Source organism: Schistosoma mansoni, chromosome 1, assembly GCF_000237925.1.
Source record: "Schistosoma mansoni strain Puerto Rico chromosome 1, complete genome".
Lineage (NCBI taxonomy): Eukaryota > Metazoa > Platyhelminthes > Trematoda > Strigeidida > Schistosomatidae > Schistosoma > Schistosoma mansoni.
In genome coordinates this window covers 34,250,321-34,272,714 of record NC_031495.1, presented here as the reverse complement: position 1 = coordinate 34,272,714, position 22,394 = coordinate 34,250,321, and the positions used below count along the sequence as shown (strand labels likewise).

Here is a 22,394-nt window from a genome sequence, read left to right as displayed (position 1 = left end):
GCTCTTTACTCGAACGCTACCAGTCGAGTCAAACTTATGACGAAGTGTCGTCTGATTTCGCAACCTCAAGTGGTGTCCGGAAAGGCTGTTTACTATCTCCCTTTTTGTTCAACTTCATCATAGACCTACTGCTGCAAATAACACTCTCGTAAACTGGATTTTCAAGAATTGATCTCCTACCAGGAGACCCAATTATCCACTGAGAATAGGCAGATGACATAGTCCTGTTTGACGAACACGCTGATAAGATGCAGTCTTTTGGCAGTACTGAGTAACAATACCAGGATGTTTGGGATAAATTTCTCCGCCTTTAAATGCAAGTTGTTACTCCAGAACTGGCCTGCGTCAACATCTAAACTAAGGATAAGGAGTGAAGTAGTCGAACGCATTGACAACTTCACATATCTTGGAAGTCTGATCAGCCCTAATGGGTTGGTGTCTGACGAAATCTCAGCACGGATTCAAAAAGCTCGTTTAGCTTCTACCAACTTACATCACATATAGCGAAGGCGAGATTTCTTTTAATCGGTTAAGGGACGAGTATACTGTGCAGCAGTTTGTCCTGTTCTACTTTACGGCTGCGAAACGTGGTGGTTAAGGGTAGAAGATTCACGAAAGTTACTAGTATTTGATTACAAATATCTTAGAAATATTGCTCGCATCTTCTGGGATCACCGGGTGAATAAAAGTGAGGTTAGATATAGGGTATTAGGGAATGATGGTAAATCAGTTGGTGAGGATTCATGACCTCATCAACTGAGATGGTTGGGTCACGCGTTACGTATGCCTGGACACCGATTACCACGACGCGCAATGCTGACTAGTATTGGCGATGGTTGGTAGAGAATAAAGGGCGACCAAACCAAAAGGGTGGTATCAGTCCACCAAGTCACTAACTTCTGGTTTGAGCCATGTTGGTAGATGCAGACTACTTGGTTGGGGTCTGCGTGACTATTGTAACCAATGTTTGGAGACTCTGGGTGACCATCAGACAAATCAAGAGCGGGAAAGCGTCAGGACCTGACAATATACCAGTTGAAGCACTGAAGTCAGACATTGAAATAACTGCAAACATGCTTCACTTTCTATTCAAGAAGATTTGGGAGGAGGAACAAGTGCCAACGGACTGGAAAGAAGGATACCCCATCAAGATACCAAAGAAAGGAGATCTGAACAAATGTGAGAATTACAGAGGCATCAGCTTATTGTCAGTACCAGGAAAAGTTTTCAACAGAGTGTTGCTGAACTGGATGAAAGACGCAGTAGACACCCAACTTCGAGATAAACAGGCTGGATTCCGTAAAGATCGGCCGTGCACAGACCGAATTGCGACACTACGGGTCATCGTTGAATAATCAGTTGAGTGGAATACGTCACTAAACATCAACCTCGTTGACTATGAGAATCGCGTTTGACAGTGTGGACAGGAGAACATTATGGAAACTTCTTCGACACTATAGAGTTCTTCAGAAGACTGTCAACATTATCCAGAACTCATACGACAGACTACAGTACAAAGTCGTGCATGGAGGACAGCTGACAGATGCATTTCCAGTAGGGACCGGAGTCAGACAAGACAGTCCACTCTCCCCCTTCCTCTTTTTTCTGGTGATTGACTGGATTATGAAGACTTCGACATCTGAGGAGAAGCACGGAATACGGTGGACATCTCAGAACCAGTTAGACGATTTGGATTTCGCAGATGACCTAGCCCTTCTATCTCATACACACGTAAAAATACAGACGAAGACAAAAAATGTAGCAGCAGTCTCTGCATCAATAGGCCTCAACATACACAAAGGAAAAAGCAGGACTCTCAAATACAACACGGAGAACACGAACCCAGTCACACTTGATGGAGAAACTCTGGAAGAAGTGGAAACATTCACGTACTGGGAAGCATCATTGATAAATAACGAGGACCTGATGCAGATGTAAAGGCTGGGATTGGCAAAGCAAGGGCAGCATTTTTACAATTGAAGGATATATGGAACTCAAAACAACTGTCAACTAACTTCAAAGTGAGAATCTTCAATACGAACGTCAAGGCAGTCAGTTCTACAGTACGGAACTAAAACGTGGAGAACTACCACATCCATCGTCAAGAAGGTAAAAGTATTTATAAACAATTGTCTACGCGAAATACTCAACATTCACTGGCCGGACACTAGCAGCAACAGTGTTTTATGGGAGAGGATAAACCAGCCTCCAGCTGAAGAGGAAATTAGAAAAAGACGTTGGAAGTGGATCGGATATACATTGAGGAAATCACCAAACTGCATCACGAAGCAAGCCCTAACTTGGAATGCGGAAGAGAAGCGGAAAAGAGGAAGGCCAAAGAACACATTACGCCGGGAAATAGAAGCAGATATGATAAGGATGAATGTTAACTGGAAAGAACTGGAAAGGATTGCCCAGGACAGAGTTAGATGGAAAAAACTGGTGTGCGGCCTATGCTCCTTGACGAGGAGTAACAGGCGTAAGTAAGTAAGTAAGTAAGTAAGTAAGTAAGTAAGTAAGTAAGTAAGTAAGTAAGTAAGTAAGTAAGTAAGTAAGTAAGTAAGTAAGTAAGTAAGTAAGTAAGTAAGTAAGTAAGTAAGTAAGTAAGTAAGTAAGTAAGTAAGTAAGTAAGTAAGTAAGTAAGTAAGTAAGTAAGTAAGTAAGTAAGTAAGTAAGTAAGTAAGTAAGTAAGTAAGTAAGTAAGTAAGTAAGTAAGTAAGTAAGTAAGTAAGTAAGTAAGTAAGTAAGTAAGTAAGTAAGTAAGTAAGTAAGTAAGTAAGTAAGTAAGTAAGTAAGTAAGTAAGTAAGTAAGTAAGTAAGTAAGTAAGTAAGTAAGTAAGTATAAGTTCAATGTTCATCTTGTTATGCTAATGAGGTATGACAACTTGGATCGATGCATATGTGTGCCTGGTCCTACGTCGTAGCTGACTGACTGATATATTTAACCACTTTCTATCTCAATAGGCTATGTATCCTGATATGGAACTTAGTTGGAAGAAATTTGAAGGCATGGCATCAGCACATAAAGTTATTGACTGTTGTCCCAAGCCACGTAGGTAGATGCAGACTATTCCATTTGGATCCACCGGATGACCGAGATTAGTGGCTGAAGATTTCGAGTGACATGTATCAGAATCGATTGTTATGATGCAGATGCATTAGCTCTTTATCTCCCTCTCAACCTGCGACTTTAGTATTCTTTCATATACAAATTGACACCCAATTTTTTAAAACTATATTCTTAATGTTTAATATTTCTCATTATCGTTGCCATTACATTACTTCTATCTTTTCTTAAATTCCTATTGTATTCATTTCGTCTTGCCGATGTGGTATAGCAGCTTGTGTCAACTCATATATTTCCCTGGTTCTATGTCGACGTTGATTGATTGACTGAATAACCTTGTAAGCTCATTTTAGTGAATCGTTCATATGCTACTCATTAAATAGGTGGAGTAAAGGCAGTTCGGTAATTAGGCTAGTCATATTTTGTTGATGACATCTATTATGTTGTATTTTTGTACGTAATAACTTAGTTTTTCACTTAGTTTATATTTATAGATAATGGAGTGAGCAATATCCAATCAGTCAAACATGAACTACATTAAACCTAGAACACATATGCTTCGCTTCAAGCCTCCACACCCCATTGACACAACGACATGAACTTGTTAAAACAAACCCCATGACAGTAGAAGTAGTAACATTGCCAATAGTGGTAGAAAAGATTAGAAGTAGACAATATGATTCGATAAGAAACCATGAATACGCGGAGTGAAAACAATATATTCATAAAATATAGTTCTGGAATTCATCATCGAAAAGCGAGATCATCTACACCCTTGAAAGTGATTGTCGGCCATGTCACTCGACCTCTCTAACTATTGATTACGATAAATGTACAGCCCCTGACCAGTTAGCATACACCTATCAACACGGTTAAGTTCAAAAGTTAATGGCCTCAAGGACTGATATCACGTTTTAGATTGGTCAAATAGTCAGTCAATTGAAAATAACGCACCACAAAGGATACGTTTGAAAACAGCACAATGAGTGAAAATTAACCGGGTTAAAAACCATTTACATTGGGAGTAACAGGCGTAAGTAAGTAAAAACTATTTAGTTAAAATAAATGTAAAAATGGTAACAGAACAAAAATGAATCTGTGACAATGAGACTGATTTCGAACTATGTCAATTGGAAGTTCCAAATATGTAGATTACAACTACCTTGAGGAGCGAAATCAGGAATTCTACACGAATGAATACGCTTCAGTCAAGTAGTTATTTATTTATTGTCAATACTCCTAGATCTCTTGTGACCTATTCTTATCCCAGCTACCACTGGATGTCGAGGAATGTGGTGGCCAGATATACGTCATATATATTTCAGACACCATGGTCGATAAAGGTTAACAGTCTTGTTGACCTACGCTTACTCTCAAGATTACCCACTTGGCGGTAGGAGCATCGTATGAGGACAATGTGCTTTGGAAATATCTATGATTGAACAATACAACCCTATATAGAATTACATTTTGGATTTTATTAATAACGAAGTTTTGACAGTCATCAATCTCTCTTTTACCAGTATAATTTAACGAATAATTTTGTCATTTAAAGCATCTAACGGCATGGACTTAATCTCTAAAGCGTTACATTAATTTACTAGACGTTATAGATGTACATAAGTACTTCTGAATGAGTATGAACAAAGACATCCGTGTCAAGTACAAATCATATCCTCATACTGATAGTGTTATATTCAGTTATTTTTAAACTATACTTAAACTATTAAAACAAAATTGTTTGGTCAATTTCCTTTTTTGGAAGGGGATTCAATTTGTAGATAAGGCATACGTTTATTTTTTCTAGTTTTGTTTTCAAAATGTGACAAGTACGAGAAAAATGAACAGAGGATAATCAACAGAATACAGTCTATCTCTTGTTTTTACTACCAATAACATTATTATTGTTTATAATTGTTATTAACGCTGAATGATAGAAAACAGATATATATATATATATATATATATATATATATATATATATATAAACTAGTGAAGTGTGTAAGAAACACTGACAAGAAGATAATCCCCTGGAGACCATCAGTGAAATTCACTGGATTCTATCATCTAACATGTATACATGTGCACAGATATGCACAAACATACATGTATGTGCATATAAAACCATCTTCATTATGGAAGGGGATTATACTTAACAAGAAAGAAAGATTTAGACACTTTTTTTCGCTTTCTTGGATTTCCATTTTATTTCCTTTACTTTGCTAAATATCAAAATTTACAGACTGAATATGGAAAACAATACTAGGACCAACTTTACATAACAAAGCAAACAGTGACAGTTGTAAGAAAAAGAGAAACTTGAAGAGAAGAATGGAAAAAAGAGAGAATGTGAACCAATAACTAAGACTTTCATAGAAACAAGGGATGTAATCCTGACTAGTCGATATTTAAATAAATTCAATCAGTACTAAATACTGTAACAGTTCTATAATGATCATAGTACAATGAATTATTTCATGTAAAATAAAGTTCTACGCTGATATACACATATCTGACTATATTCAGCTGACCACTGGTAAGATTACAAAGACGAAATGTCACTGTTTCAATGTTCACTGACAATATGTGACTATAAATGTCTTTGAGCTGTATTAGGGTTTAAACTGAATACTTATTTCCTGAAGGGACCTAGTTATATTACAAATGCTAAATGAGGAAAAGGCGATTGCACTACCACTAAGCAGTGAAATATGTAACTAGTCAGATGTTTACACCCGACCTACACTTTGGTGCATGAATATCAATAATTTCTTCTTCGTTGCATAAATCAGAATTGAATGATGATCCCCCACAAAAACTCAAGCATTGTATCATCCTCTCTCAAAACCCTTCTAAACTTAAATATAACAGAATATCGATTTCAGCATTATTTAATTGCTTTAGCTTTTCTTGCTATCCGTTTTTAAGTAGTCATCAAATTTCATTGTATGATTTTCATAACTAGGTCAATATTTGTATATATAGAATATTATTGATGGTAAGTTCAAGATACCTAAACACCTTCGATTGTAAATAAATTCCAACATTATTACTTACTTCAAAATCTCCAGTTACAGGGTTCATATCCAGTAAAGAATAATCAGCGTTACGATCACCATTCGCATCAATACGTACAACACCAGTAACGCCTATTTCAGTAAAAAAATAATAATAAAACCTAATGACACCTTGATTCCTATATTTAATGTATCAGAAGAAATAAATGACACTTTCTAAAGAGTACATAAAATACAAGTTCATTTGAGTTATAATTGTTAGTTTAGCGATCATAATAAATGAAAAATAGCTTGTATCAAACCACTCATATTCCCTAACAGTATTTTAATATTATATTCTCTCAGTTAAATGATTCGACTGTAGAGCTCCTATTGTCGTCCTGAAAGATGTTTCCTAACTCTCAGTCCAGTTCGGCGAATGAAGAATTGGCTTGCTAACTTATTAGAGATAAGTCATACAGTTCAATAGTAAACCGTCTACAACCGATCTTAATTTGGACAACAAATGTTCATTATGAAGAGAAATCTATCCAAAACGATTACGCGCTCAAGTTAACCTTGTACATTTTCTGAAAATAAACTGTTTTTCATAGAGATTTTTGAAGTAAAAATGCACAAATATTTCAGGTATACATATCGACTGATCAGTGAGAAATTCATTATAATAAACTTTTAAAAGATTATAATGACAGCAGCAAATATTGTGCAATATCAAGGATTGGTTAAATTTAGACTTGTAAGCCATTTGATCCCAGCTCAGAGGTTTAAAGGCTAGGGGTTTACTCGTGAGATCGAAGGTCATGAACTCGAGTCGCCGTTGCGGAGTCGTGGACACCTACTCCTAGAGATTCCCATACTAGGACGAAGCAGCTGTCCAGTGCCTCCTAGTTTTCAATGGTTATCTAACTCAGATACGCTCGTGATTTCATTATTTATTGTTTCATAACATTTTAATCCACTGGTAGTGCTTTTTACTCAAATCACATATAACATACAATTAAATACAATGAGAAGTTTAATAATCTAAACATACCCAGTCGTCAAAGAATAATCTAATCAGTGTAAAAATGTTTTCCCAATATTACACAATTGTACAAATGTACATATGTGATAAATAATAGGTTAGTAAATGATTGCATGTTTATTAAAATGTGATAAGTTGTAATACAAAATAAATATAAAACTAATAAAGAAAAAAAATTTATGAAACATGGGAAATGTATCATCAACAGAGTAAATACAGTAACTGTGAATTTGAATAGAGATATGTTATACTCTCAGTAGTAAAGTGAAACTTCACATTATAACTAATCAATCCTAGAAAATATGCTATTATTATCATATAACTATGCAATTTTGAAAATGATCTAATCGTGAAGGATGAATTATTAATTTATTTCATTGTATTAACTTGAAACTAACCTTTAAATGTTCTATTCCACATTTCTTGTGTAATCAATGTACCATTAGTGATTGTTCCACCTTTGGCTAAAGCATCATTTAAAGCTAAGGCATACAATTTAACAGCATCATGAAATGTTCCAATAAATGGTGTTACCTTTGATAAACAAGTAGAAAAATAAAATAAACTGATAAATATAATTTGTAAATAGTATGAATCATTAATTTGTGATTAAATTTTATTTTAGAGTTGAGATCATGAGTCAATTGAAGCTAGACCACCATGGAAAACCTGGAAGCACTATTCGGCCGTTTCGTAGTATTATGGGACTCCTCAGAAGTGCGTATCCACGATCCCGTACTCGCGAGAGATTGGTAGGTCCTGGGTTCGAATCTCGCGAGTGCGATATCGTGAATGCGCACTGCTGGGGAGTCCCACAACAGAACGAAACGGCCGTCCAGTGCTTCCAGGTTTTCCATGGTGGTCTAGCTTCAATTGACTCATGATACCAACTCTATAAAATTACTAAAATCTCCACAAAACCCCTTCTAATAAATTTTATTAGCTAATTATTCATAATAAAGTTGGATATCTGATAAATCTTAGTATGAATAAAGCATTATATTTTGTTTTAACATATAAAAGAAAAAATAAATTCCTATTTTTCTTTTCTCAAATCAATATTTTAAATAGAATACTCAAACTAGAGATGAGATTGTATTGTATTATACACTGAAAACAATTGGATAGAATGATTTCAAGTTACTATTGAAATATTGTACAAAAATTAAGTGTACAAGCACACAGAAAATTAAAGCAATACATAATTGATTAGATCTGAATCATATGAAGCTTTGTTACAGGCAAGTATCAGTAACATACATCACTAACTTCTTTACTTATTCAAGAATGGAAATGATTTAAATGTATAGAAGTTCAGAGATAAAAATATGCTAACAAAAAAGGGATTTTTTACTTTAATTGTCTGAGCAAATGATAAATGTAACGACTGTTTACCTTTAATTGTTTCAAACATCATATACCCCAGACTATTTATGCTAATCATTGTTTACCATCGAAATATATGGGAAAAATGTAAGAAATAGGACAGGTATTCAATCTCGAGAAAAGATCAACACAAAATGATTGATTCTGATAAACCACGTGCACACATAATAATTTATTCTTGAAAATATCACAAAGAGATCAAGTATTATTTTTGTGGAAGTACAGTAGGATGATAAAATATCATTAAAGTTCAACTATTATTATTATCCAACTTCAATAGATCTATAATAACCTTTCGAAAATCGTCTCTGAGCATCGCTTCAAATCTCCATAACAAAAGAAGACTATAGTCATTCAGCTGAAACGTAGGACCAGGCACACATATGCATCCATCCAAGTTGCCACACCTCATTAGTACAACAAAATGAAAACTAAATTAATAGAAGTAGTTACTTCAATGGTAGCAATATATAAAAGAAACATTCCATATAAGGATATAATACAGGGAGAAAGAATTAGTTCGTGGTGTCCGGCAAGGATGTCCACTATCTCAATTTCTGTTTAATTTTATAATAGACCTACTGCTAGAAATAACACTCTCGTCAACCGAATTTTCAGGAATCGATCTTCTACCAGGAGACCCACTTATCGACTTAGAATACGCAGATGACATAGTCCTGTTTGACGAACACGCTGATAAGATGCAGTCTTTTGGCAGTACTGAGTAACAATACCAGGATGTTTGAGATGCATTTCTCCCTCTCTAAATGTAAATTGTTACTCCAGGACTGGCCTGCATCAACACCTGAACTAAGGATAAGGAGTGAAGTAGTCGAACGCGTCGACAACTTCACTTATTTTGGAAGTCTGATCAGCCCTAATGGGTTGGTGTCTGACGAAATCTCAGCACGGATTCAAAAAGCTCGTTTGGCTTTTGCCAACTTACGTCACCTATGGCGAAGACGAGATATCCGTCTATCAATTAAGGGACGAGTATACTGTGCAGCAGTTTGTCCTGTTCTACTTTACGGCTGTGAGACATGGCCAATAAGAGTAGAAGATACTCGTAAGTTAAAAGTATTTGATCATAGATGCCTTAGAAATATTGCTCGCATCTGCTGGGATCACCGGATAAGTAAAAGGGAGATTAGAAGCAGGGTATTGGAGAATGATAGTAAGTCAGCTGATGAGGTTGTAAATCCTACACATCTACATAAGTTATACTAAATAATAATGAAATTCAGTCCAAACATTAAGCAACTTAAAATGAAGTAAATCAATAGTGAAGATTCCACAAGAAGATAGAAGTTACTTTGTGGATTTTTGTTTTTATTTTCAATCTGTCCACAGCTTTTAATTGTTCGTTTTTTTTTCTTTTTCGAAATATTCAACCATTGTTTATGAGGCAGTTTATTTTTGTTCAATTTTAATAGATCATTTTATTAATTATAATTACAGGGCATTATACTGCACGATAACGTGTGTTTACATCAAGTTATTTTTAAGTAGTAAACTGATTGAGGTGAACATTTATATTTCATCTTTCGATATATGCATTCACTAACTATAATTAAAAGTTAGTTAATTACACAGTGTCGATGGTATATTGAGTTACTTGTTTTGAATAATTTGTGTGAAAGACATTGGAGATGTGCATAGTTTTCTACGCACACATATACATTTTAAATGTAAATATTTAAGTTGCATTTCACCGCTAAACTTGTTCATACGTTCCATGCATAAAATTAAACATTTGACGGTAGGTTAATTTCAACGTAATACATTTATCAGACGGTTAACAGCTCAAGACATTTTAGCACTAAAGCTGAATTAGTTTTAAAATACTCCATGTCTGAGTAATTTTCAGATAAAATTAATCCAAAAAAAAACATATCATCCTATCAAACTTGTCAAGATAGGTGATTCATTATCCTATGACTGGAAGAAGACAACTATCATTTTTTTACCACTCAATAATTTCTTATTCTTATAAAGTAGTTCATTTAGTGTATGGCATCGACTGTTGCTATGAATTTTGACTTAAGTTTAAACACAATAAATCTGAGGTTATATTGACTAAAAATGATCTCAACGGAATGTGGGTAGATCGATGGCGAGAGATATAATGAAAACATTATACAGTCTAGAATGGACCGTTGATTAAAATATGCCTCTTTGCTCTTAATTATTGAATTCACATAAACTAAATAAAACAGGTGACCTTTACGATACACTATTAATGAATTTATATACTTATATCAAGAGAATTATATCGGAATTCACCTGAATCGTGTTTAGAATGACTTTACTTTGAGAAAGTTTCTTCGAAAAATTTACACACTTGCTCAAAGCAATATAAAAATTTTAAGTTATGCTTCACATGTTTTATGATCAGCGGTTTAATGGTTAAGGTATTTAACTTTCAGTCCAATAGGCAGCAGCCTATTTTCAACCCAAGGTTATTATACCATCAAACTAATATTTCCAGTAGTATAACCGTTGAATTGCATCAAGTATAGATTATTTCTCAGGAGTTCATTAGCAGTTAAGGATAATAAACACTGCTAGCATTATCATTCGAATTCACAGTGAACGATCATTTAGAATATTTTTGGACTGGCCTAATAAATATGTACACAGGAATCGTTATTGCTTGAAAACTAGACTTGTTAACTTGTATTAATCTAACTCAGTGATATAAATGAACTGGCAAAAAAGTGCTAGTACAGGGGATTTACGGGCATTGTGGTATTTCCACTGCTGAAATCACAAATCCCCTATACTAATAGCAATCATTTGATCACTAGCGACTAGCTTCAAAATATAATTCCTAAAGTTTTAATGAGAAGCCAGGACCAGTGGAGTCCAACCGTGTCGGATGTGAGACAGTTATCCACCTCAGACAATGGATAAAGGGTTGTAAAAGACCATGGATTGATTTAAGTTAGACATTAACACCATTTGATGTTGGCTCAGTAGTCTAAAGGTTAAGCATTCGTACATAAAACGGAAAGTTGTGGGTTCGATGCTTGTGTGCAATATTGTAGGCGTGCACTGTTGACGAGTCTCATACGAGGGCAACATAGCTGTCCAGTGCTTCCATACTTTGAATGGTGGTCTACCTTAGATCAACTCGTGAATTCAACTATGAAAATATTAATCATGTGTTCACTAATGATTAAAATCAGTAGGAATTATCTCGAATAATCAAGTTAAAAACTATGATCTTCCAAGTGAACCAAGTTAAACGAAAGAAAATAATTCTTCAGTGACATGAGATTCGTACTATAGTAGAAGGCAAACTAAAGTTAAAAATATGAGCCATTTTACATCGACTTAAAGGTTCAGTGTTATCGTGTTCACTACAGGATCTAAAGGTCATTGATTTGATTTCTGTTTATATGTATAACTACATAATTGAATCAAATTCTTTGCAATATTACTAATATATTTGGCAAATAGATAATTAAATGAGAAATTTTAATAAGCAGTCAATATTGAAATTTTTTTAAACGAAAAAAGCATAATACAATTATCGTACGAGCTATGATATGCTCTTAAAAGAAAAAAATACGACACATATATTTACAATATTATAACAACATAAAATACCTGGAAAAAATTCAGACTAATAAAATTATTTCCTACTATTACTACTATTGTGGTGCATGCTACTTATGTTGACAGATATAAATAGTATCTAACAGAAGTCAGGAGTGGATTGCCAGCCAGTAGAAGATTGAATTGAAGAGGACCGGATGGAAAACAGAGAGCCATTATAATAACAACAGAATCTTTCAAAAATCGTGAAACATGTAAAGGACAACAGAAGGAAGATGTGCAAATAATGTATTTAATGTACAGTTTCCATATTTTACGAAAGCACTCCGTAATTTTGCGTTCAACAATAAGGTGGTTATCCTCACCTGAGTGTTCGTTCATTACATTACTAAATTAAAAAATCATTTGACTTAATAATACATTTTGAGAACAGAGCACTAATGGGAACACAGTCCATTTTTCATTCACTTTTGGCGGCCTGCTTGAATATCTGGGATACCTGTTCCTGCCCTCTAAATATTTCAAGAAGTTACCTGTTTTTTCCAACACATCATTATATATATTAATCGCATAACCTATTCAGACGCGTTTATGAAAAGTTTACAACTTTTTGCTGCACAAATTACATTAAAAAACAATCTGAAACATCGTGGTGGCTGGCAATATGCATTGGAAAGAATCAACATTAAAAAGATATCGATCCCTGAACTGCGAACATCTAACTGAAGATCACTCAACATTTATCGTCAGGATCGATCAATAAATAAGAAAATGAAACTTGTTGAGATATTTGGTGCTGAGAATAATAATAACTCAAAAAAGAAAACTAAAAGAAAGAGACAAGTGGACGAAAATGTATACAGAAAGTCACACTTGAAACTAATACGCTACTGAATAAGTATAGACTGATGTGTTTTTTTCAAGAAGAAAAGTAGATTCATTCATTGGTATTTTGTTACATTTAAACTTATTAAGCAAATCAGACTAACATTAATCTTATTGATGTTATTTTTATTTTAGAAAGCTGAAATCGATTTTATGCAAATTTCGATTTCTTTATTTGTTATTTCCTTTTCTTTGGGTTTTTTTCCTGCAAAAGTGATTTTCACTACAAACTTATGTTTGTTAAAGAATTTTTTATTGAAAACCAAGGGGGTATTGTATGGCTAGTACTTGAGTGATGGCATCGAAACTCTCATCCTAACAAAGCAAACAAATACAATTTCACATAGACCACTTAATTTATGAATGTACTTCAACAATGATTGCATGTAGACGCGGTGATTTGCATTGAAAAGGTGAGCCTCACATATTTCTATCATATTCGCTTTGAGACTTAATGGGAAAAGAATAAATTATACGTGCGTAGAAAAAGTGTTTATGGAATAGGGAATTATTCTAAAAGTCAATTTTGCAACAATCCATGTATGACAAACGATTTATTTGATTAAAGTTCGCAATTGATTGAACACTAAGCAGTGACCAATGTCATGTGTATTTCAAGTATTTCTTAGTGCTGATCGAACATAATTGAACTAATATTCGTTACGGAATCCTGTTTAACAGTAACTAGAGTTGATAATCCTACACTGAGAGAGCAAACGACTGAATCTAGGCTGTGTAATTCAAAGTCAATTGAAAAAGGTTGGAAACATTGCAGTTAGTCCAACAAAAATACGTTGAATATACATGTTAATGTATGATAAGCAATTCCAACAAATTTCTTTAATTTGCATTGAGTTTCATAAATATATAGATGATATTCATTTCAAAACTAAATATGTATATATGTGAACCAAAACGAGAAATTTTCAAACAAACTCTCATCCAACCCACCTCAGAATCTCGATAACTAAAATCATAATCACGTAAAGCTCTTGCTCTCACTTCTTCTGTAAATGTACGATATTCAGGACTGTCAGGTTTCAAAAGTGTTACAGTCATAAGAGCACGATAAGCTTGACGCGCTCTTTCATTTTCTTCTGGACTAGATGTTTCTCTATACCAAGGTCTTTTCAATTTTGTTTGACTGAAATCAATGAGAAAATATATAGGTAACAAACTAATTACTGAATTAACTAAACAGTTAAAACAATAAAAAAAACCATAATATATGTTAAAAATATTCATCTTGAAGATAATTACCAGTGAAAATACAATAGACTAAATAAATATGTTTAAAATAATGTAATTTCTATGCTGAAAATGACGAAAGATAATAATCGATCTTACTGTGAAAGTTCAACTTAATTTGTAAAGACAAGTAATATGTCACACAATATGTTCGCCTTTTTCCCCAAGTGTATTGTTTTTACGGAACAGCAATGAAATATTTTTACCTTCATCTTATGATACGTTTGACAAGAGTTTAGCTATAGTGTTCATCACAGTACAGTAACCGTGGTACTTACAGATAACCAAATAAATCAATATTTACAGTTAATCAAAATTTGATCTCTCCAAAATTGATGTTTAAATATTAAAAACACAAACTAATGGGATAAAAAAAATTCTTAAAAAAATCAATAAAGATAGATCCAGAAGAGTTGTGTTATGATATAAAAATTACTCATGAGTAATATACTCATAGTGCACGCAGTGTCAAGCCACCTAGACTAGTATCCACATTGCAACTTGATCGATATCATTCGATCTGCACTAAGAAGGAATTGATACACATGACACCGATCACCACCCAGTGATCAATCAATTGTAATATACTCAGATAACATCACAAATGTCATAGTTCTGTTAAAATTGTATTCACTATTAGGTAAGACCACTAGCGATTTATACTATATTACACAATATTAAGTAGTGAGACAAAGTATATCATTATTATTCAACAACACATTATGCTATTAAAAGTATTCCATAGAGATCCTCTCAGTTGTCATGGGTGATAGCCTCAATAATATCCTACACTACTACCGATGATTAACTTTTCTGGTAAATATTTTGGTAAACACAGTTATTTATCATGTTTCTCGAACGTGCTCTAATAGACATAGCCGTGTAGCGCAGAGACGCTGACAAAACGAGGACATTAGAAAATATTCGAATTCTTCACACCTACCATATATAAAATGTCGCTTCTAGACTGATCTCAATAGAGATCTGCTTTAAGAAAGTAAATCGATAGGTTTACATGCATTGAACAGTTTAGTTTTTGTAATGTTATAACATTTCTGATAGACCAGTCAACTGTGGAATTTCGATAGGGAAAAAGAATACTCTTTGGGAATTCATGTGCCTGCACAATCTATAATCCCATCAACATATCTATTCATGAACTGTGGGCTTAATTTACAGATATTATTTACACGTTATGATATGAAATAAGCACAATCTACATTTTGTCTTGATCTTGAGTTTATTCTGCTAGATTAAAAATAGTTTTTTAATCTCTACGCACAATTTTCATTATTTTCATAATGGTTATCATTCTTTTTCTCTCAAGCATATTTGTAATAAAATTTAAAATGGGAAGTAATATGATTTGTATAAAACACAAAACGTTGTTATATATATATATATATATATATATATGATTATTTATTATATTTTATGGAAAGAATACTGTTTCTTCTATGATTTCAAAATGAACAAACTAGTAGAATAAACACCTCTTTTTCAAGTAATGGTGTTTCAATTGAATCGCTTTGTAAGATAACTCAATTTACCACAAAATAATGTAATGTTACTAAGGTAAATCGCGTATAAATGTGGAAGAAAAACAGTAATTTAATGTTTACTAAATTTTGTCCTTTCGTTTTATTCATGAAATTAAAGTCAGACGGTCTGTGTGCGTGTAATAAAAATAGATCAATCTAATGGTTATTATATCTAGATAAAGCAAATAAAACGTCCACTGATTAACTGTTTTATAAAGGAAAACGACAAAAACTTAATTAATAAACGTTGAATGAGATTTATGAATTAATTATTTTTTAACCAATAATAACAAGTGATATAAACAACGAATCACTTGTTCATTTAAAACCAAAAATTGTAATTGTGATCACAGTCCATATTTATGGTTAATTTTAATTGATAAATAAATAAATAAATTATTTACTGCAAATAGTAATCCATGAAAAACATATCAAGTTATTAATTAAACTAGTTTAATTTGATTATAGGACTTAATGAATTATCTAATCAACTTTAAAACAAAAATAACTATCTATACAATTAATTTATATCAATAATTCTAGGATCATTCGATTAGAAAATATGCCACTATTATCATTATTATTATTGTCACTATTATTATTATTATTGTTATTATCATTACTATTATTATTATTATTGTTATTATTATTATTATTGATAGACCTAGACTTTTCGGCGAGACTAAACTATATGGACGAGCGAATCAGAAGCTTTCGCAGGTTTTCAAGGTCACGGCGCTAAGTTCGGTACCTGATGCTTACGTACGGTCGGTTTACAACGGATTTTAGAGAAGACATGATAATTCAGCGTCTACAAGAGAAGTGATAAGATTTTGGCGCGAAATTCAGTTATCTATTTGTATAAATAGAGTTTTGGCATTATAGCTGATGTCAGTTCGTGATGAAAACCCTAAGTATAATTCCTAACCTTAACCATGAGCTGTAAATCATAATTTGAATTCTTCACACAGGTTTATAACCCTCATTTAGTTTTAGTTATTATGTTGACACTCTCAGAGTCACTCTAGCGTCGCTCAAAGGTCGTCCATAATTTATAGTCTCATCCTTAACCCTAAACCTTAACTCTAACCCTAAACCATACCAACATACCAACAACATTGAGGCTATGTGGTCAAGGCTAAAAGAATTGTTGAGACCTTATCATGGTTCCAGAGGTCGACTACTATGGAGCCACATGGATGAGTTCCTGTACCGGATGCACTATGATTTTAGAACTTCTGAACCTATATCTAACCTTGCTAAGTTTTTGAGTCATTTAAAAGAACAGTATCCCCTTTAATTTTTGAGTTTTGTGTAATATAATTTTACTGTATACTAACTGTCTTCTGATTGGTTAATATTTCTCAAGGTCATTTAAGATTCGTTCAAAGGTCGTTCATACAATTTGGTCTTGCCGACTTTTCAATGCATACAATATGTAGTAAATAGTTAGATTGAAAATAATCCATAATAAATAAGTGAATAACATGTTAAATATTACAGAATAGATACAATTATGATAATTATCATTATTCCACTTAGTCACAGTTTAATTTTACTTGTAAAATAAATATATGAATTAGATCAATAAAATATGATTATATTTCATAAAGTTTTAAAGTCTATACAATTTTTACTTTAAGTATTTCCATAGTTGCAGGCGTGAGTCAGTTGAAGCTAGACAACCAAGGAAAACCTGGAAGCACTGGACGACCGTCTCGCCCTATTGTGGGACTCTTCAGCAGTGCGCATCCACGACCTCGCCTCACGAGATTCAAACCCAGGACACACCGGTCTCACGCAAGAGCACTTAACCGACAGACCACTGAGCCGGCATCCCATAGTGTAGTATTTCACTAGTATTTCACTAGATACAATCTTAATTAATTAAATAATTAATTTTCAGAAATAATTAGAATCTTGTCTACTATTGTATCACCAATCCATTTATTCATTTATTCGCTTACCGTCAAACCAATCAACTAGTGAGCATATTTGATAATTTCTTTATTTATGCACACAACTAGTGAATAATAACCATCATAATAATTATAAGTTAAACTGTTGATTAAAAAGTTATAAATAACTTAAAATAGATGTACTTAGATTAAGGGGGAAATAATAAATCAATAGAGCTCAGAAATATTATCATAGAGACAATTGTACAACATGAAAAGGGAAAAAAACTATAGTTTGCATTATAAGAAAAATGTTCAAAGGAAATATTATTTCGATTTTACATAATAATCCTTGTTACTAATAATTAATCTCAACAGATAATTACTAGGGTTTAGTTGAAAAGTTACATTAACTTACATTAACTTGTAATATTGACTGCTAAAACTATTCATATGCGTGTGTATATTTGCTTATCTACTATATCCAATCTAACAAACAATATTACCAACTCTTTATTTAAGTAAATGATGAAATGAAAATAAAATTAACCAGAAAACATGACCCACTCTCATATGAATAATATATTGCAATAAGAATAGAAGGAAGCAACTTATACCATATCCTACCTACTTTCATCTAATACATATAACAAAATGTATTATTATTATCTAGTATGAAAATAGACAAAAAAAATTCTAATCAATAGAATAAACCAACTAACTAACTAATAATAACAATAAATTATTATTATCAATTGCATGCAAAAACAAAATGCCTTCAGGTAAAATCAATCAAGTAAATCGATAATATCTTGTCATATATGAAAAAGCAATTGATTATATTATTATTTAACAAAGCCTTATTCATGTTGATAAAATGTAAACAATTAAAAAAGAGTTTATGTATATTTGTTTATCTGTCGTTTTATCTGTTTGCTTATATATATATATATATATATATATATATATATATGTGTATGTATGTACGTGTGTGTTAATGCCTATGAGTATGTATTATTTGAAATAAGCTTGATATCCTATTTATTGTAAGCAATAAATAATAAGTAATGATAATGTCAATACCAATGTATCAGTAAAATCATAAAAAAATGATTTTGGATAGTAACAATAATAATATTGTGTTGATGAATAGTCCTAATTTTCTTTAAAATATATTCACATATAAGTTTTTATTATCACTATACAGAATGATGACGGGAATTTTAAAACTAGAATGAATATAATCTGAGTTGAATACCTCCTGATTTTCTATTGGTTCTGCTTAGTTAACGACCATTTAATTCATGATGAACATTAATAGATTGATCGAAACAGAAATATAAGACTATGTGAAAGAAAATAAATAGTGATTTACATATTTGCGATTTATCATTATTTACATAGTTAGTAACTGCAAATAGAGTCTAAATTCAATTTATACACATATACAGAGTGAGAAGGAGAAAATTTCTAATGAGATTTTTTGTTAAATAGCCCGTTCAAACTTCTAAGACATCCTACTTTCCGGTCGTCCAAATATTGCAGTGAATTGCGCCGCTTTTGATTGTTTAGTTATTGTAAGTATTTTTATAGAATGCTCTCAACATATCGGGAAAGTAATTGCTAGAAAATTCATATGCAACCAACAACATCACGGTAGTCGGTATATTTCTCACTTTGTTTATTCTCTAGACAAACAAGAGGCAATTAGACAATTTATTCATCGAATAGTTTGTACGATGGAAAGAGATTTTATATAGGATAGGAAACTTATACAAAATATTTTTGCATGAAGATGAGACTATTTTTAGATTTTATCTCAATCTTCGCAAGTTAAATAAACGTATAAGACGAGAATTCGATTGAATATTTCACAGTTGTATTTAGAGTGAGCATTCTTCATTGCATTGTAATCAAACATGGTGCAGTATTAACCGAAACAATTATTATGCCATCAACCGTGTAGATGATTACGGTTTACAGATAAAACTTGCTAAAAAAAACACTGCCTATATTTTTTATGGAGCCCCCAAATGCCTTGGTACGGTCGAGGATGATGAGAGTCTGCCCTCTCTCTCGAAATGCTCTCATGTGGTCACACGTATACAACCACTGTCAGCGAAGGCCTACTCATTGCCTTTTCACAGTGAGGGTGTCGTTAACGGAATTAAGAGGATGAAAAGCGAGTGTCCGATGCTTTAACCAGGTTGGCAGATATAGATGATCCACCAAGGGGAGTTGGAAAACCCTGATTCCAAGCCAACGGTCACATGGGCTCCAGGATCCTAAGGTAACAAAAGGGGTATGAACCTCTTGTTGGACACCGGCTACCATGGGACTGCATCTCACCACGTTGCTCCACTACCTTGTGGATTAAACCTCTAGGTCAAAGGCTCGGGAAGTGACCCCCTAAGGAAACCTTCCGCTTCAGTTTGGGCACCCGGGCAGCATCCCAGTCCTCACATAAATCGAATGATTTATGTGGCGCATATTTATTTGGTGACTACTTATGCCAGTGTTTGTGTTTAAAAAAATTGATATTTCTGTACAATATTTTTATACACTTTAACACTAGAAGTATCAAATGACAGATAAAATCTATTAAAATCAAATCACATTTTACAACACTAAATGAATAAATCATAATATTTAGGGTATTCTTTTTTACATTAATTATTTACTGTAAAATGATAATTGTTGGTTCATAATTGTAAACAATGAAATGAAAATTACTGAAAACCACTGTTCTACTAAATATTATCGAGTTATGTAGATGCACTAAAGTAACAATCATCACGCCGTTGCTCGGAGACAATGCAATATACTACTAACGAAAAACATATAAACACAGATAATCAAGTGAGGTTGAACAATCCAAATATCAATAGATAATACGTTAGAATCGTTCAGCTATGGAAAGGATTTATAACTGTGAGTAACTATTATCAGTTAGCTTTCGATAAAATAAACTGAACAAATCAACACAGTCATTGCAAAACAATAACATTCATTTTCATAGCAAGAATTAGAAAATGACAGAATTCCTATGATATTTTAACCAGTTTAATTAATTGCTTTCATTGTTTCCAAATTCAAGAAAACGAACCATAATAGTGACCTTTTCTCTCTAATAATTCAGAAATAAAATAAATGAGTGAACTGATCCTTAAAAACCCATGCTAACGAATAATTTCGTTGAATATATTAAAACAAAAGAAATAAACAATTTTTCCCTCACCAAACTGACATTAATTAGAAAACCTTGAAAAAAAACTGGTGATATTGAATGGAATCTGTATTCCATCTGTCCTAGAATCGAATCTATCGACCTCTTTCAAAAAACCGAATTTATTGATGAACAATACAAGAGTACAGTATCAAATAATGCAAACCCAATCAATTTTGTAATGTAACTGCTAAAACTGTTATTTCATGATTCATTTTAAAATGAGGCAAATTTTCTAAAAAGTAGAGTAAAACCCTATCACTACATGTGAATAAAATAGTAGGAGTAAACACATACAATTTATTATTATACCAATGTTCGATTGTGACACAATAATGATAGGATCTCAACAACCTTAGTTTCATTAACACAAAGATTCAAGATGTTTATTTAAAGAAAAACAGTCAGGAAGTAGTATGAAATATCTATCTAATGTTTAGAAAGTCTTTTTTAGTTACTTCATTTGATATTACTGTTTGTGATCAACTTAAATAATTTATAAAATAATGACTGTCCTATGGTAGTTTGACTGATCTACTGAATATATTTATATACAACAAACATAATATGTCTAAATAAACGATGGTAGATTAGTTAATTTATTGTGAAAACAATTGTATGTAAATAAATTTAAGAGAAATGCACACACCTGCTTAATAGATCCATGTTGAAAAATGCATAATCTCCATTAACCATATTTAATTTATGTGCTTCCAACATAATATCACGTACAACTTCTGGATCTGTGCATAGTATTATAACTGTAACAAAGAAGAAATGAGAAAAATGAAAAAAAAATTATTATTTGTGAATTAAGACAGCTAAATAAAACATTTGTCATGTTGCACTCTGTATAGGATCCGATTTTTTTAACTTGATTTTTTACGAAAAAAAAAACAAGTATTTATTCAATCTTTCCAGTTAATGGACGTTAACTTTAGAACTACATTACTTATAGCGTATGATTTCAAAAAGTTTTAGATACACATTGGGTACTTTCATGAGATATTAAGAGTACTTTAATGAAATCAATGATTAATTGACTTTTTAAACCGGTTTGGTTTTTTTTCCTACGTTTTTTTAACTTCTCTTATTTCACCTACTGTAAACTACATCGAAGAGAGTGGGTTCACATACACTAGCTTGCATCAACACCCGAAATAAGGATAGGGAGTGAAGTAGTCGAACGCGTCGATAACTTCACTTATCTTGGACGCCTGATCAGTCCTAATGGGTCAGTGTCTGACGAAATCTCAGCACGGATTCAAAAAGCTCATTTAGCTTCTACCAACTTACGTCACCTATGGCGAAGGCGATATATCCTTCTATCACTTAATTGACGAGTATACTGTGCAGCAGTTTGTTCTGTTTTACTTCACGGCTGTGAAACATGGCCATTAAGAGTAGAAGATACTCGTAAGTTACAAGTATATGACCACAGATGCCTTAGAAATATTGCTCGCATCTTCTGGGATCACCGGGTGAATAAAAGTGAGGTTAGACATAGGGTATTAGGGAATGATGGTAAATCAGTTGATGAG

General features: G+C 32.7%; 1 protein-coding gene across 1 annotated transcript in view; it reads right to left on the bottom strand.

The window, feature by feature from the left end:
- Smp_142620 (protein kinase) overlaps positions 1-22,394 on the bottom strand; it is a gene marked incomplete at both ends in the record, with an annotated part of 120,797 nt that overhangs the window by 61,843 nt on the left and 36,560 nt on the right. Inside the window, 4 exons of the mRNA XM_018794167.1 lie at positions 6,125-6,216; positions 7,507-7,642; positions 13,892-14,084; positions 21,503-21,614. Of these exons, the coding sequence (XP_018648606.1) occupies positions 6,125-6,216; positions 7,507-7,642; positions 13,892-14,084; positions 21,503-21,614 (533 nt within the window). The remainder of the gene's footprint in view (positions 1-6,124; positions 6,217-7,506; positions 7,643-13,891; positions 14,085-21,502; positions 21,615-22,394) is intronic.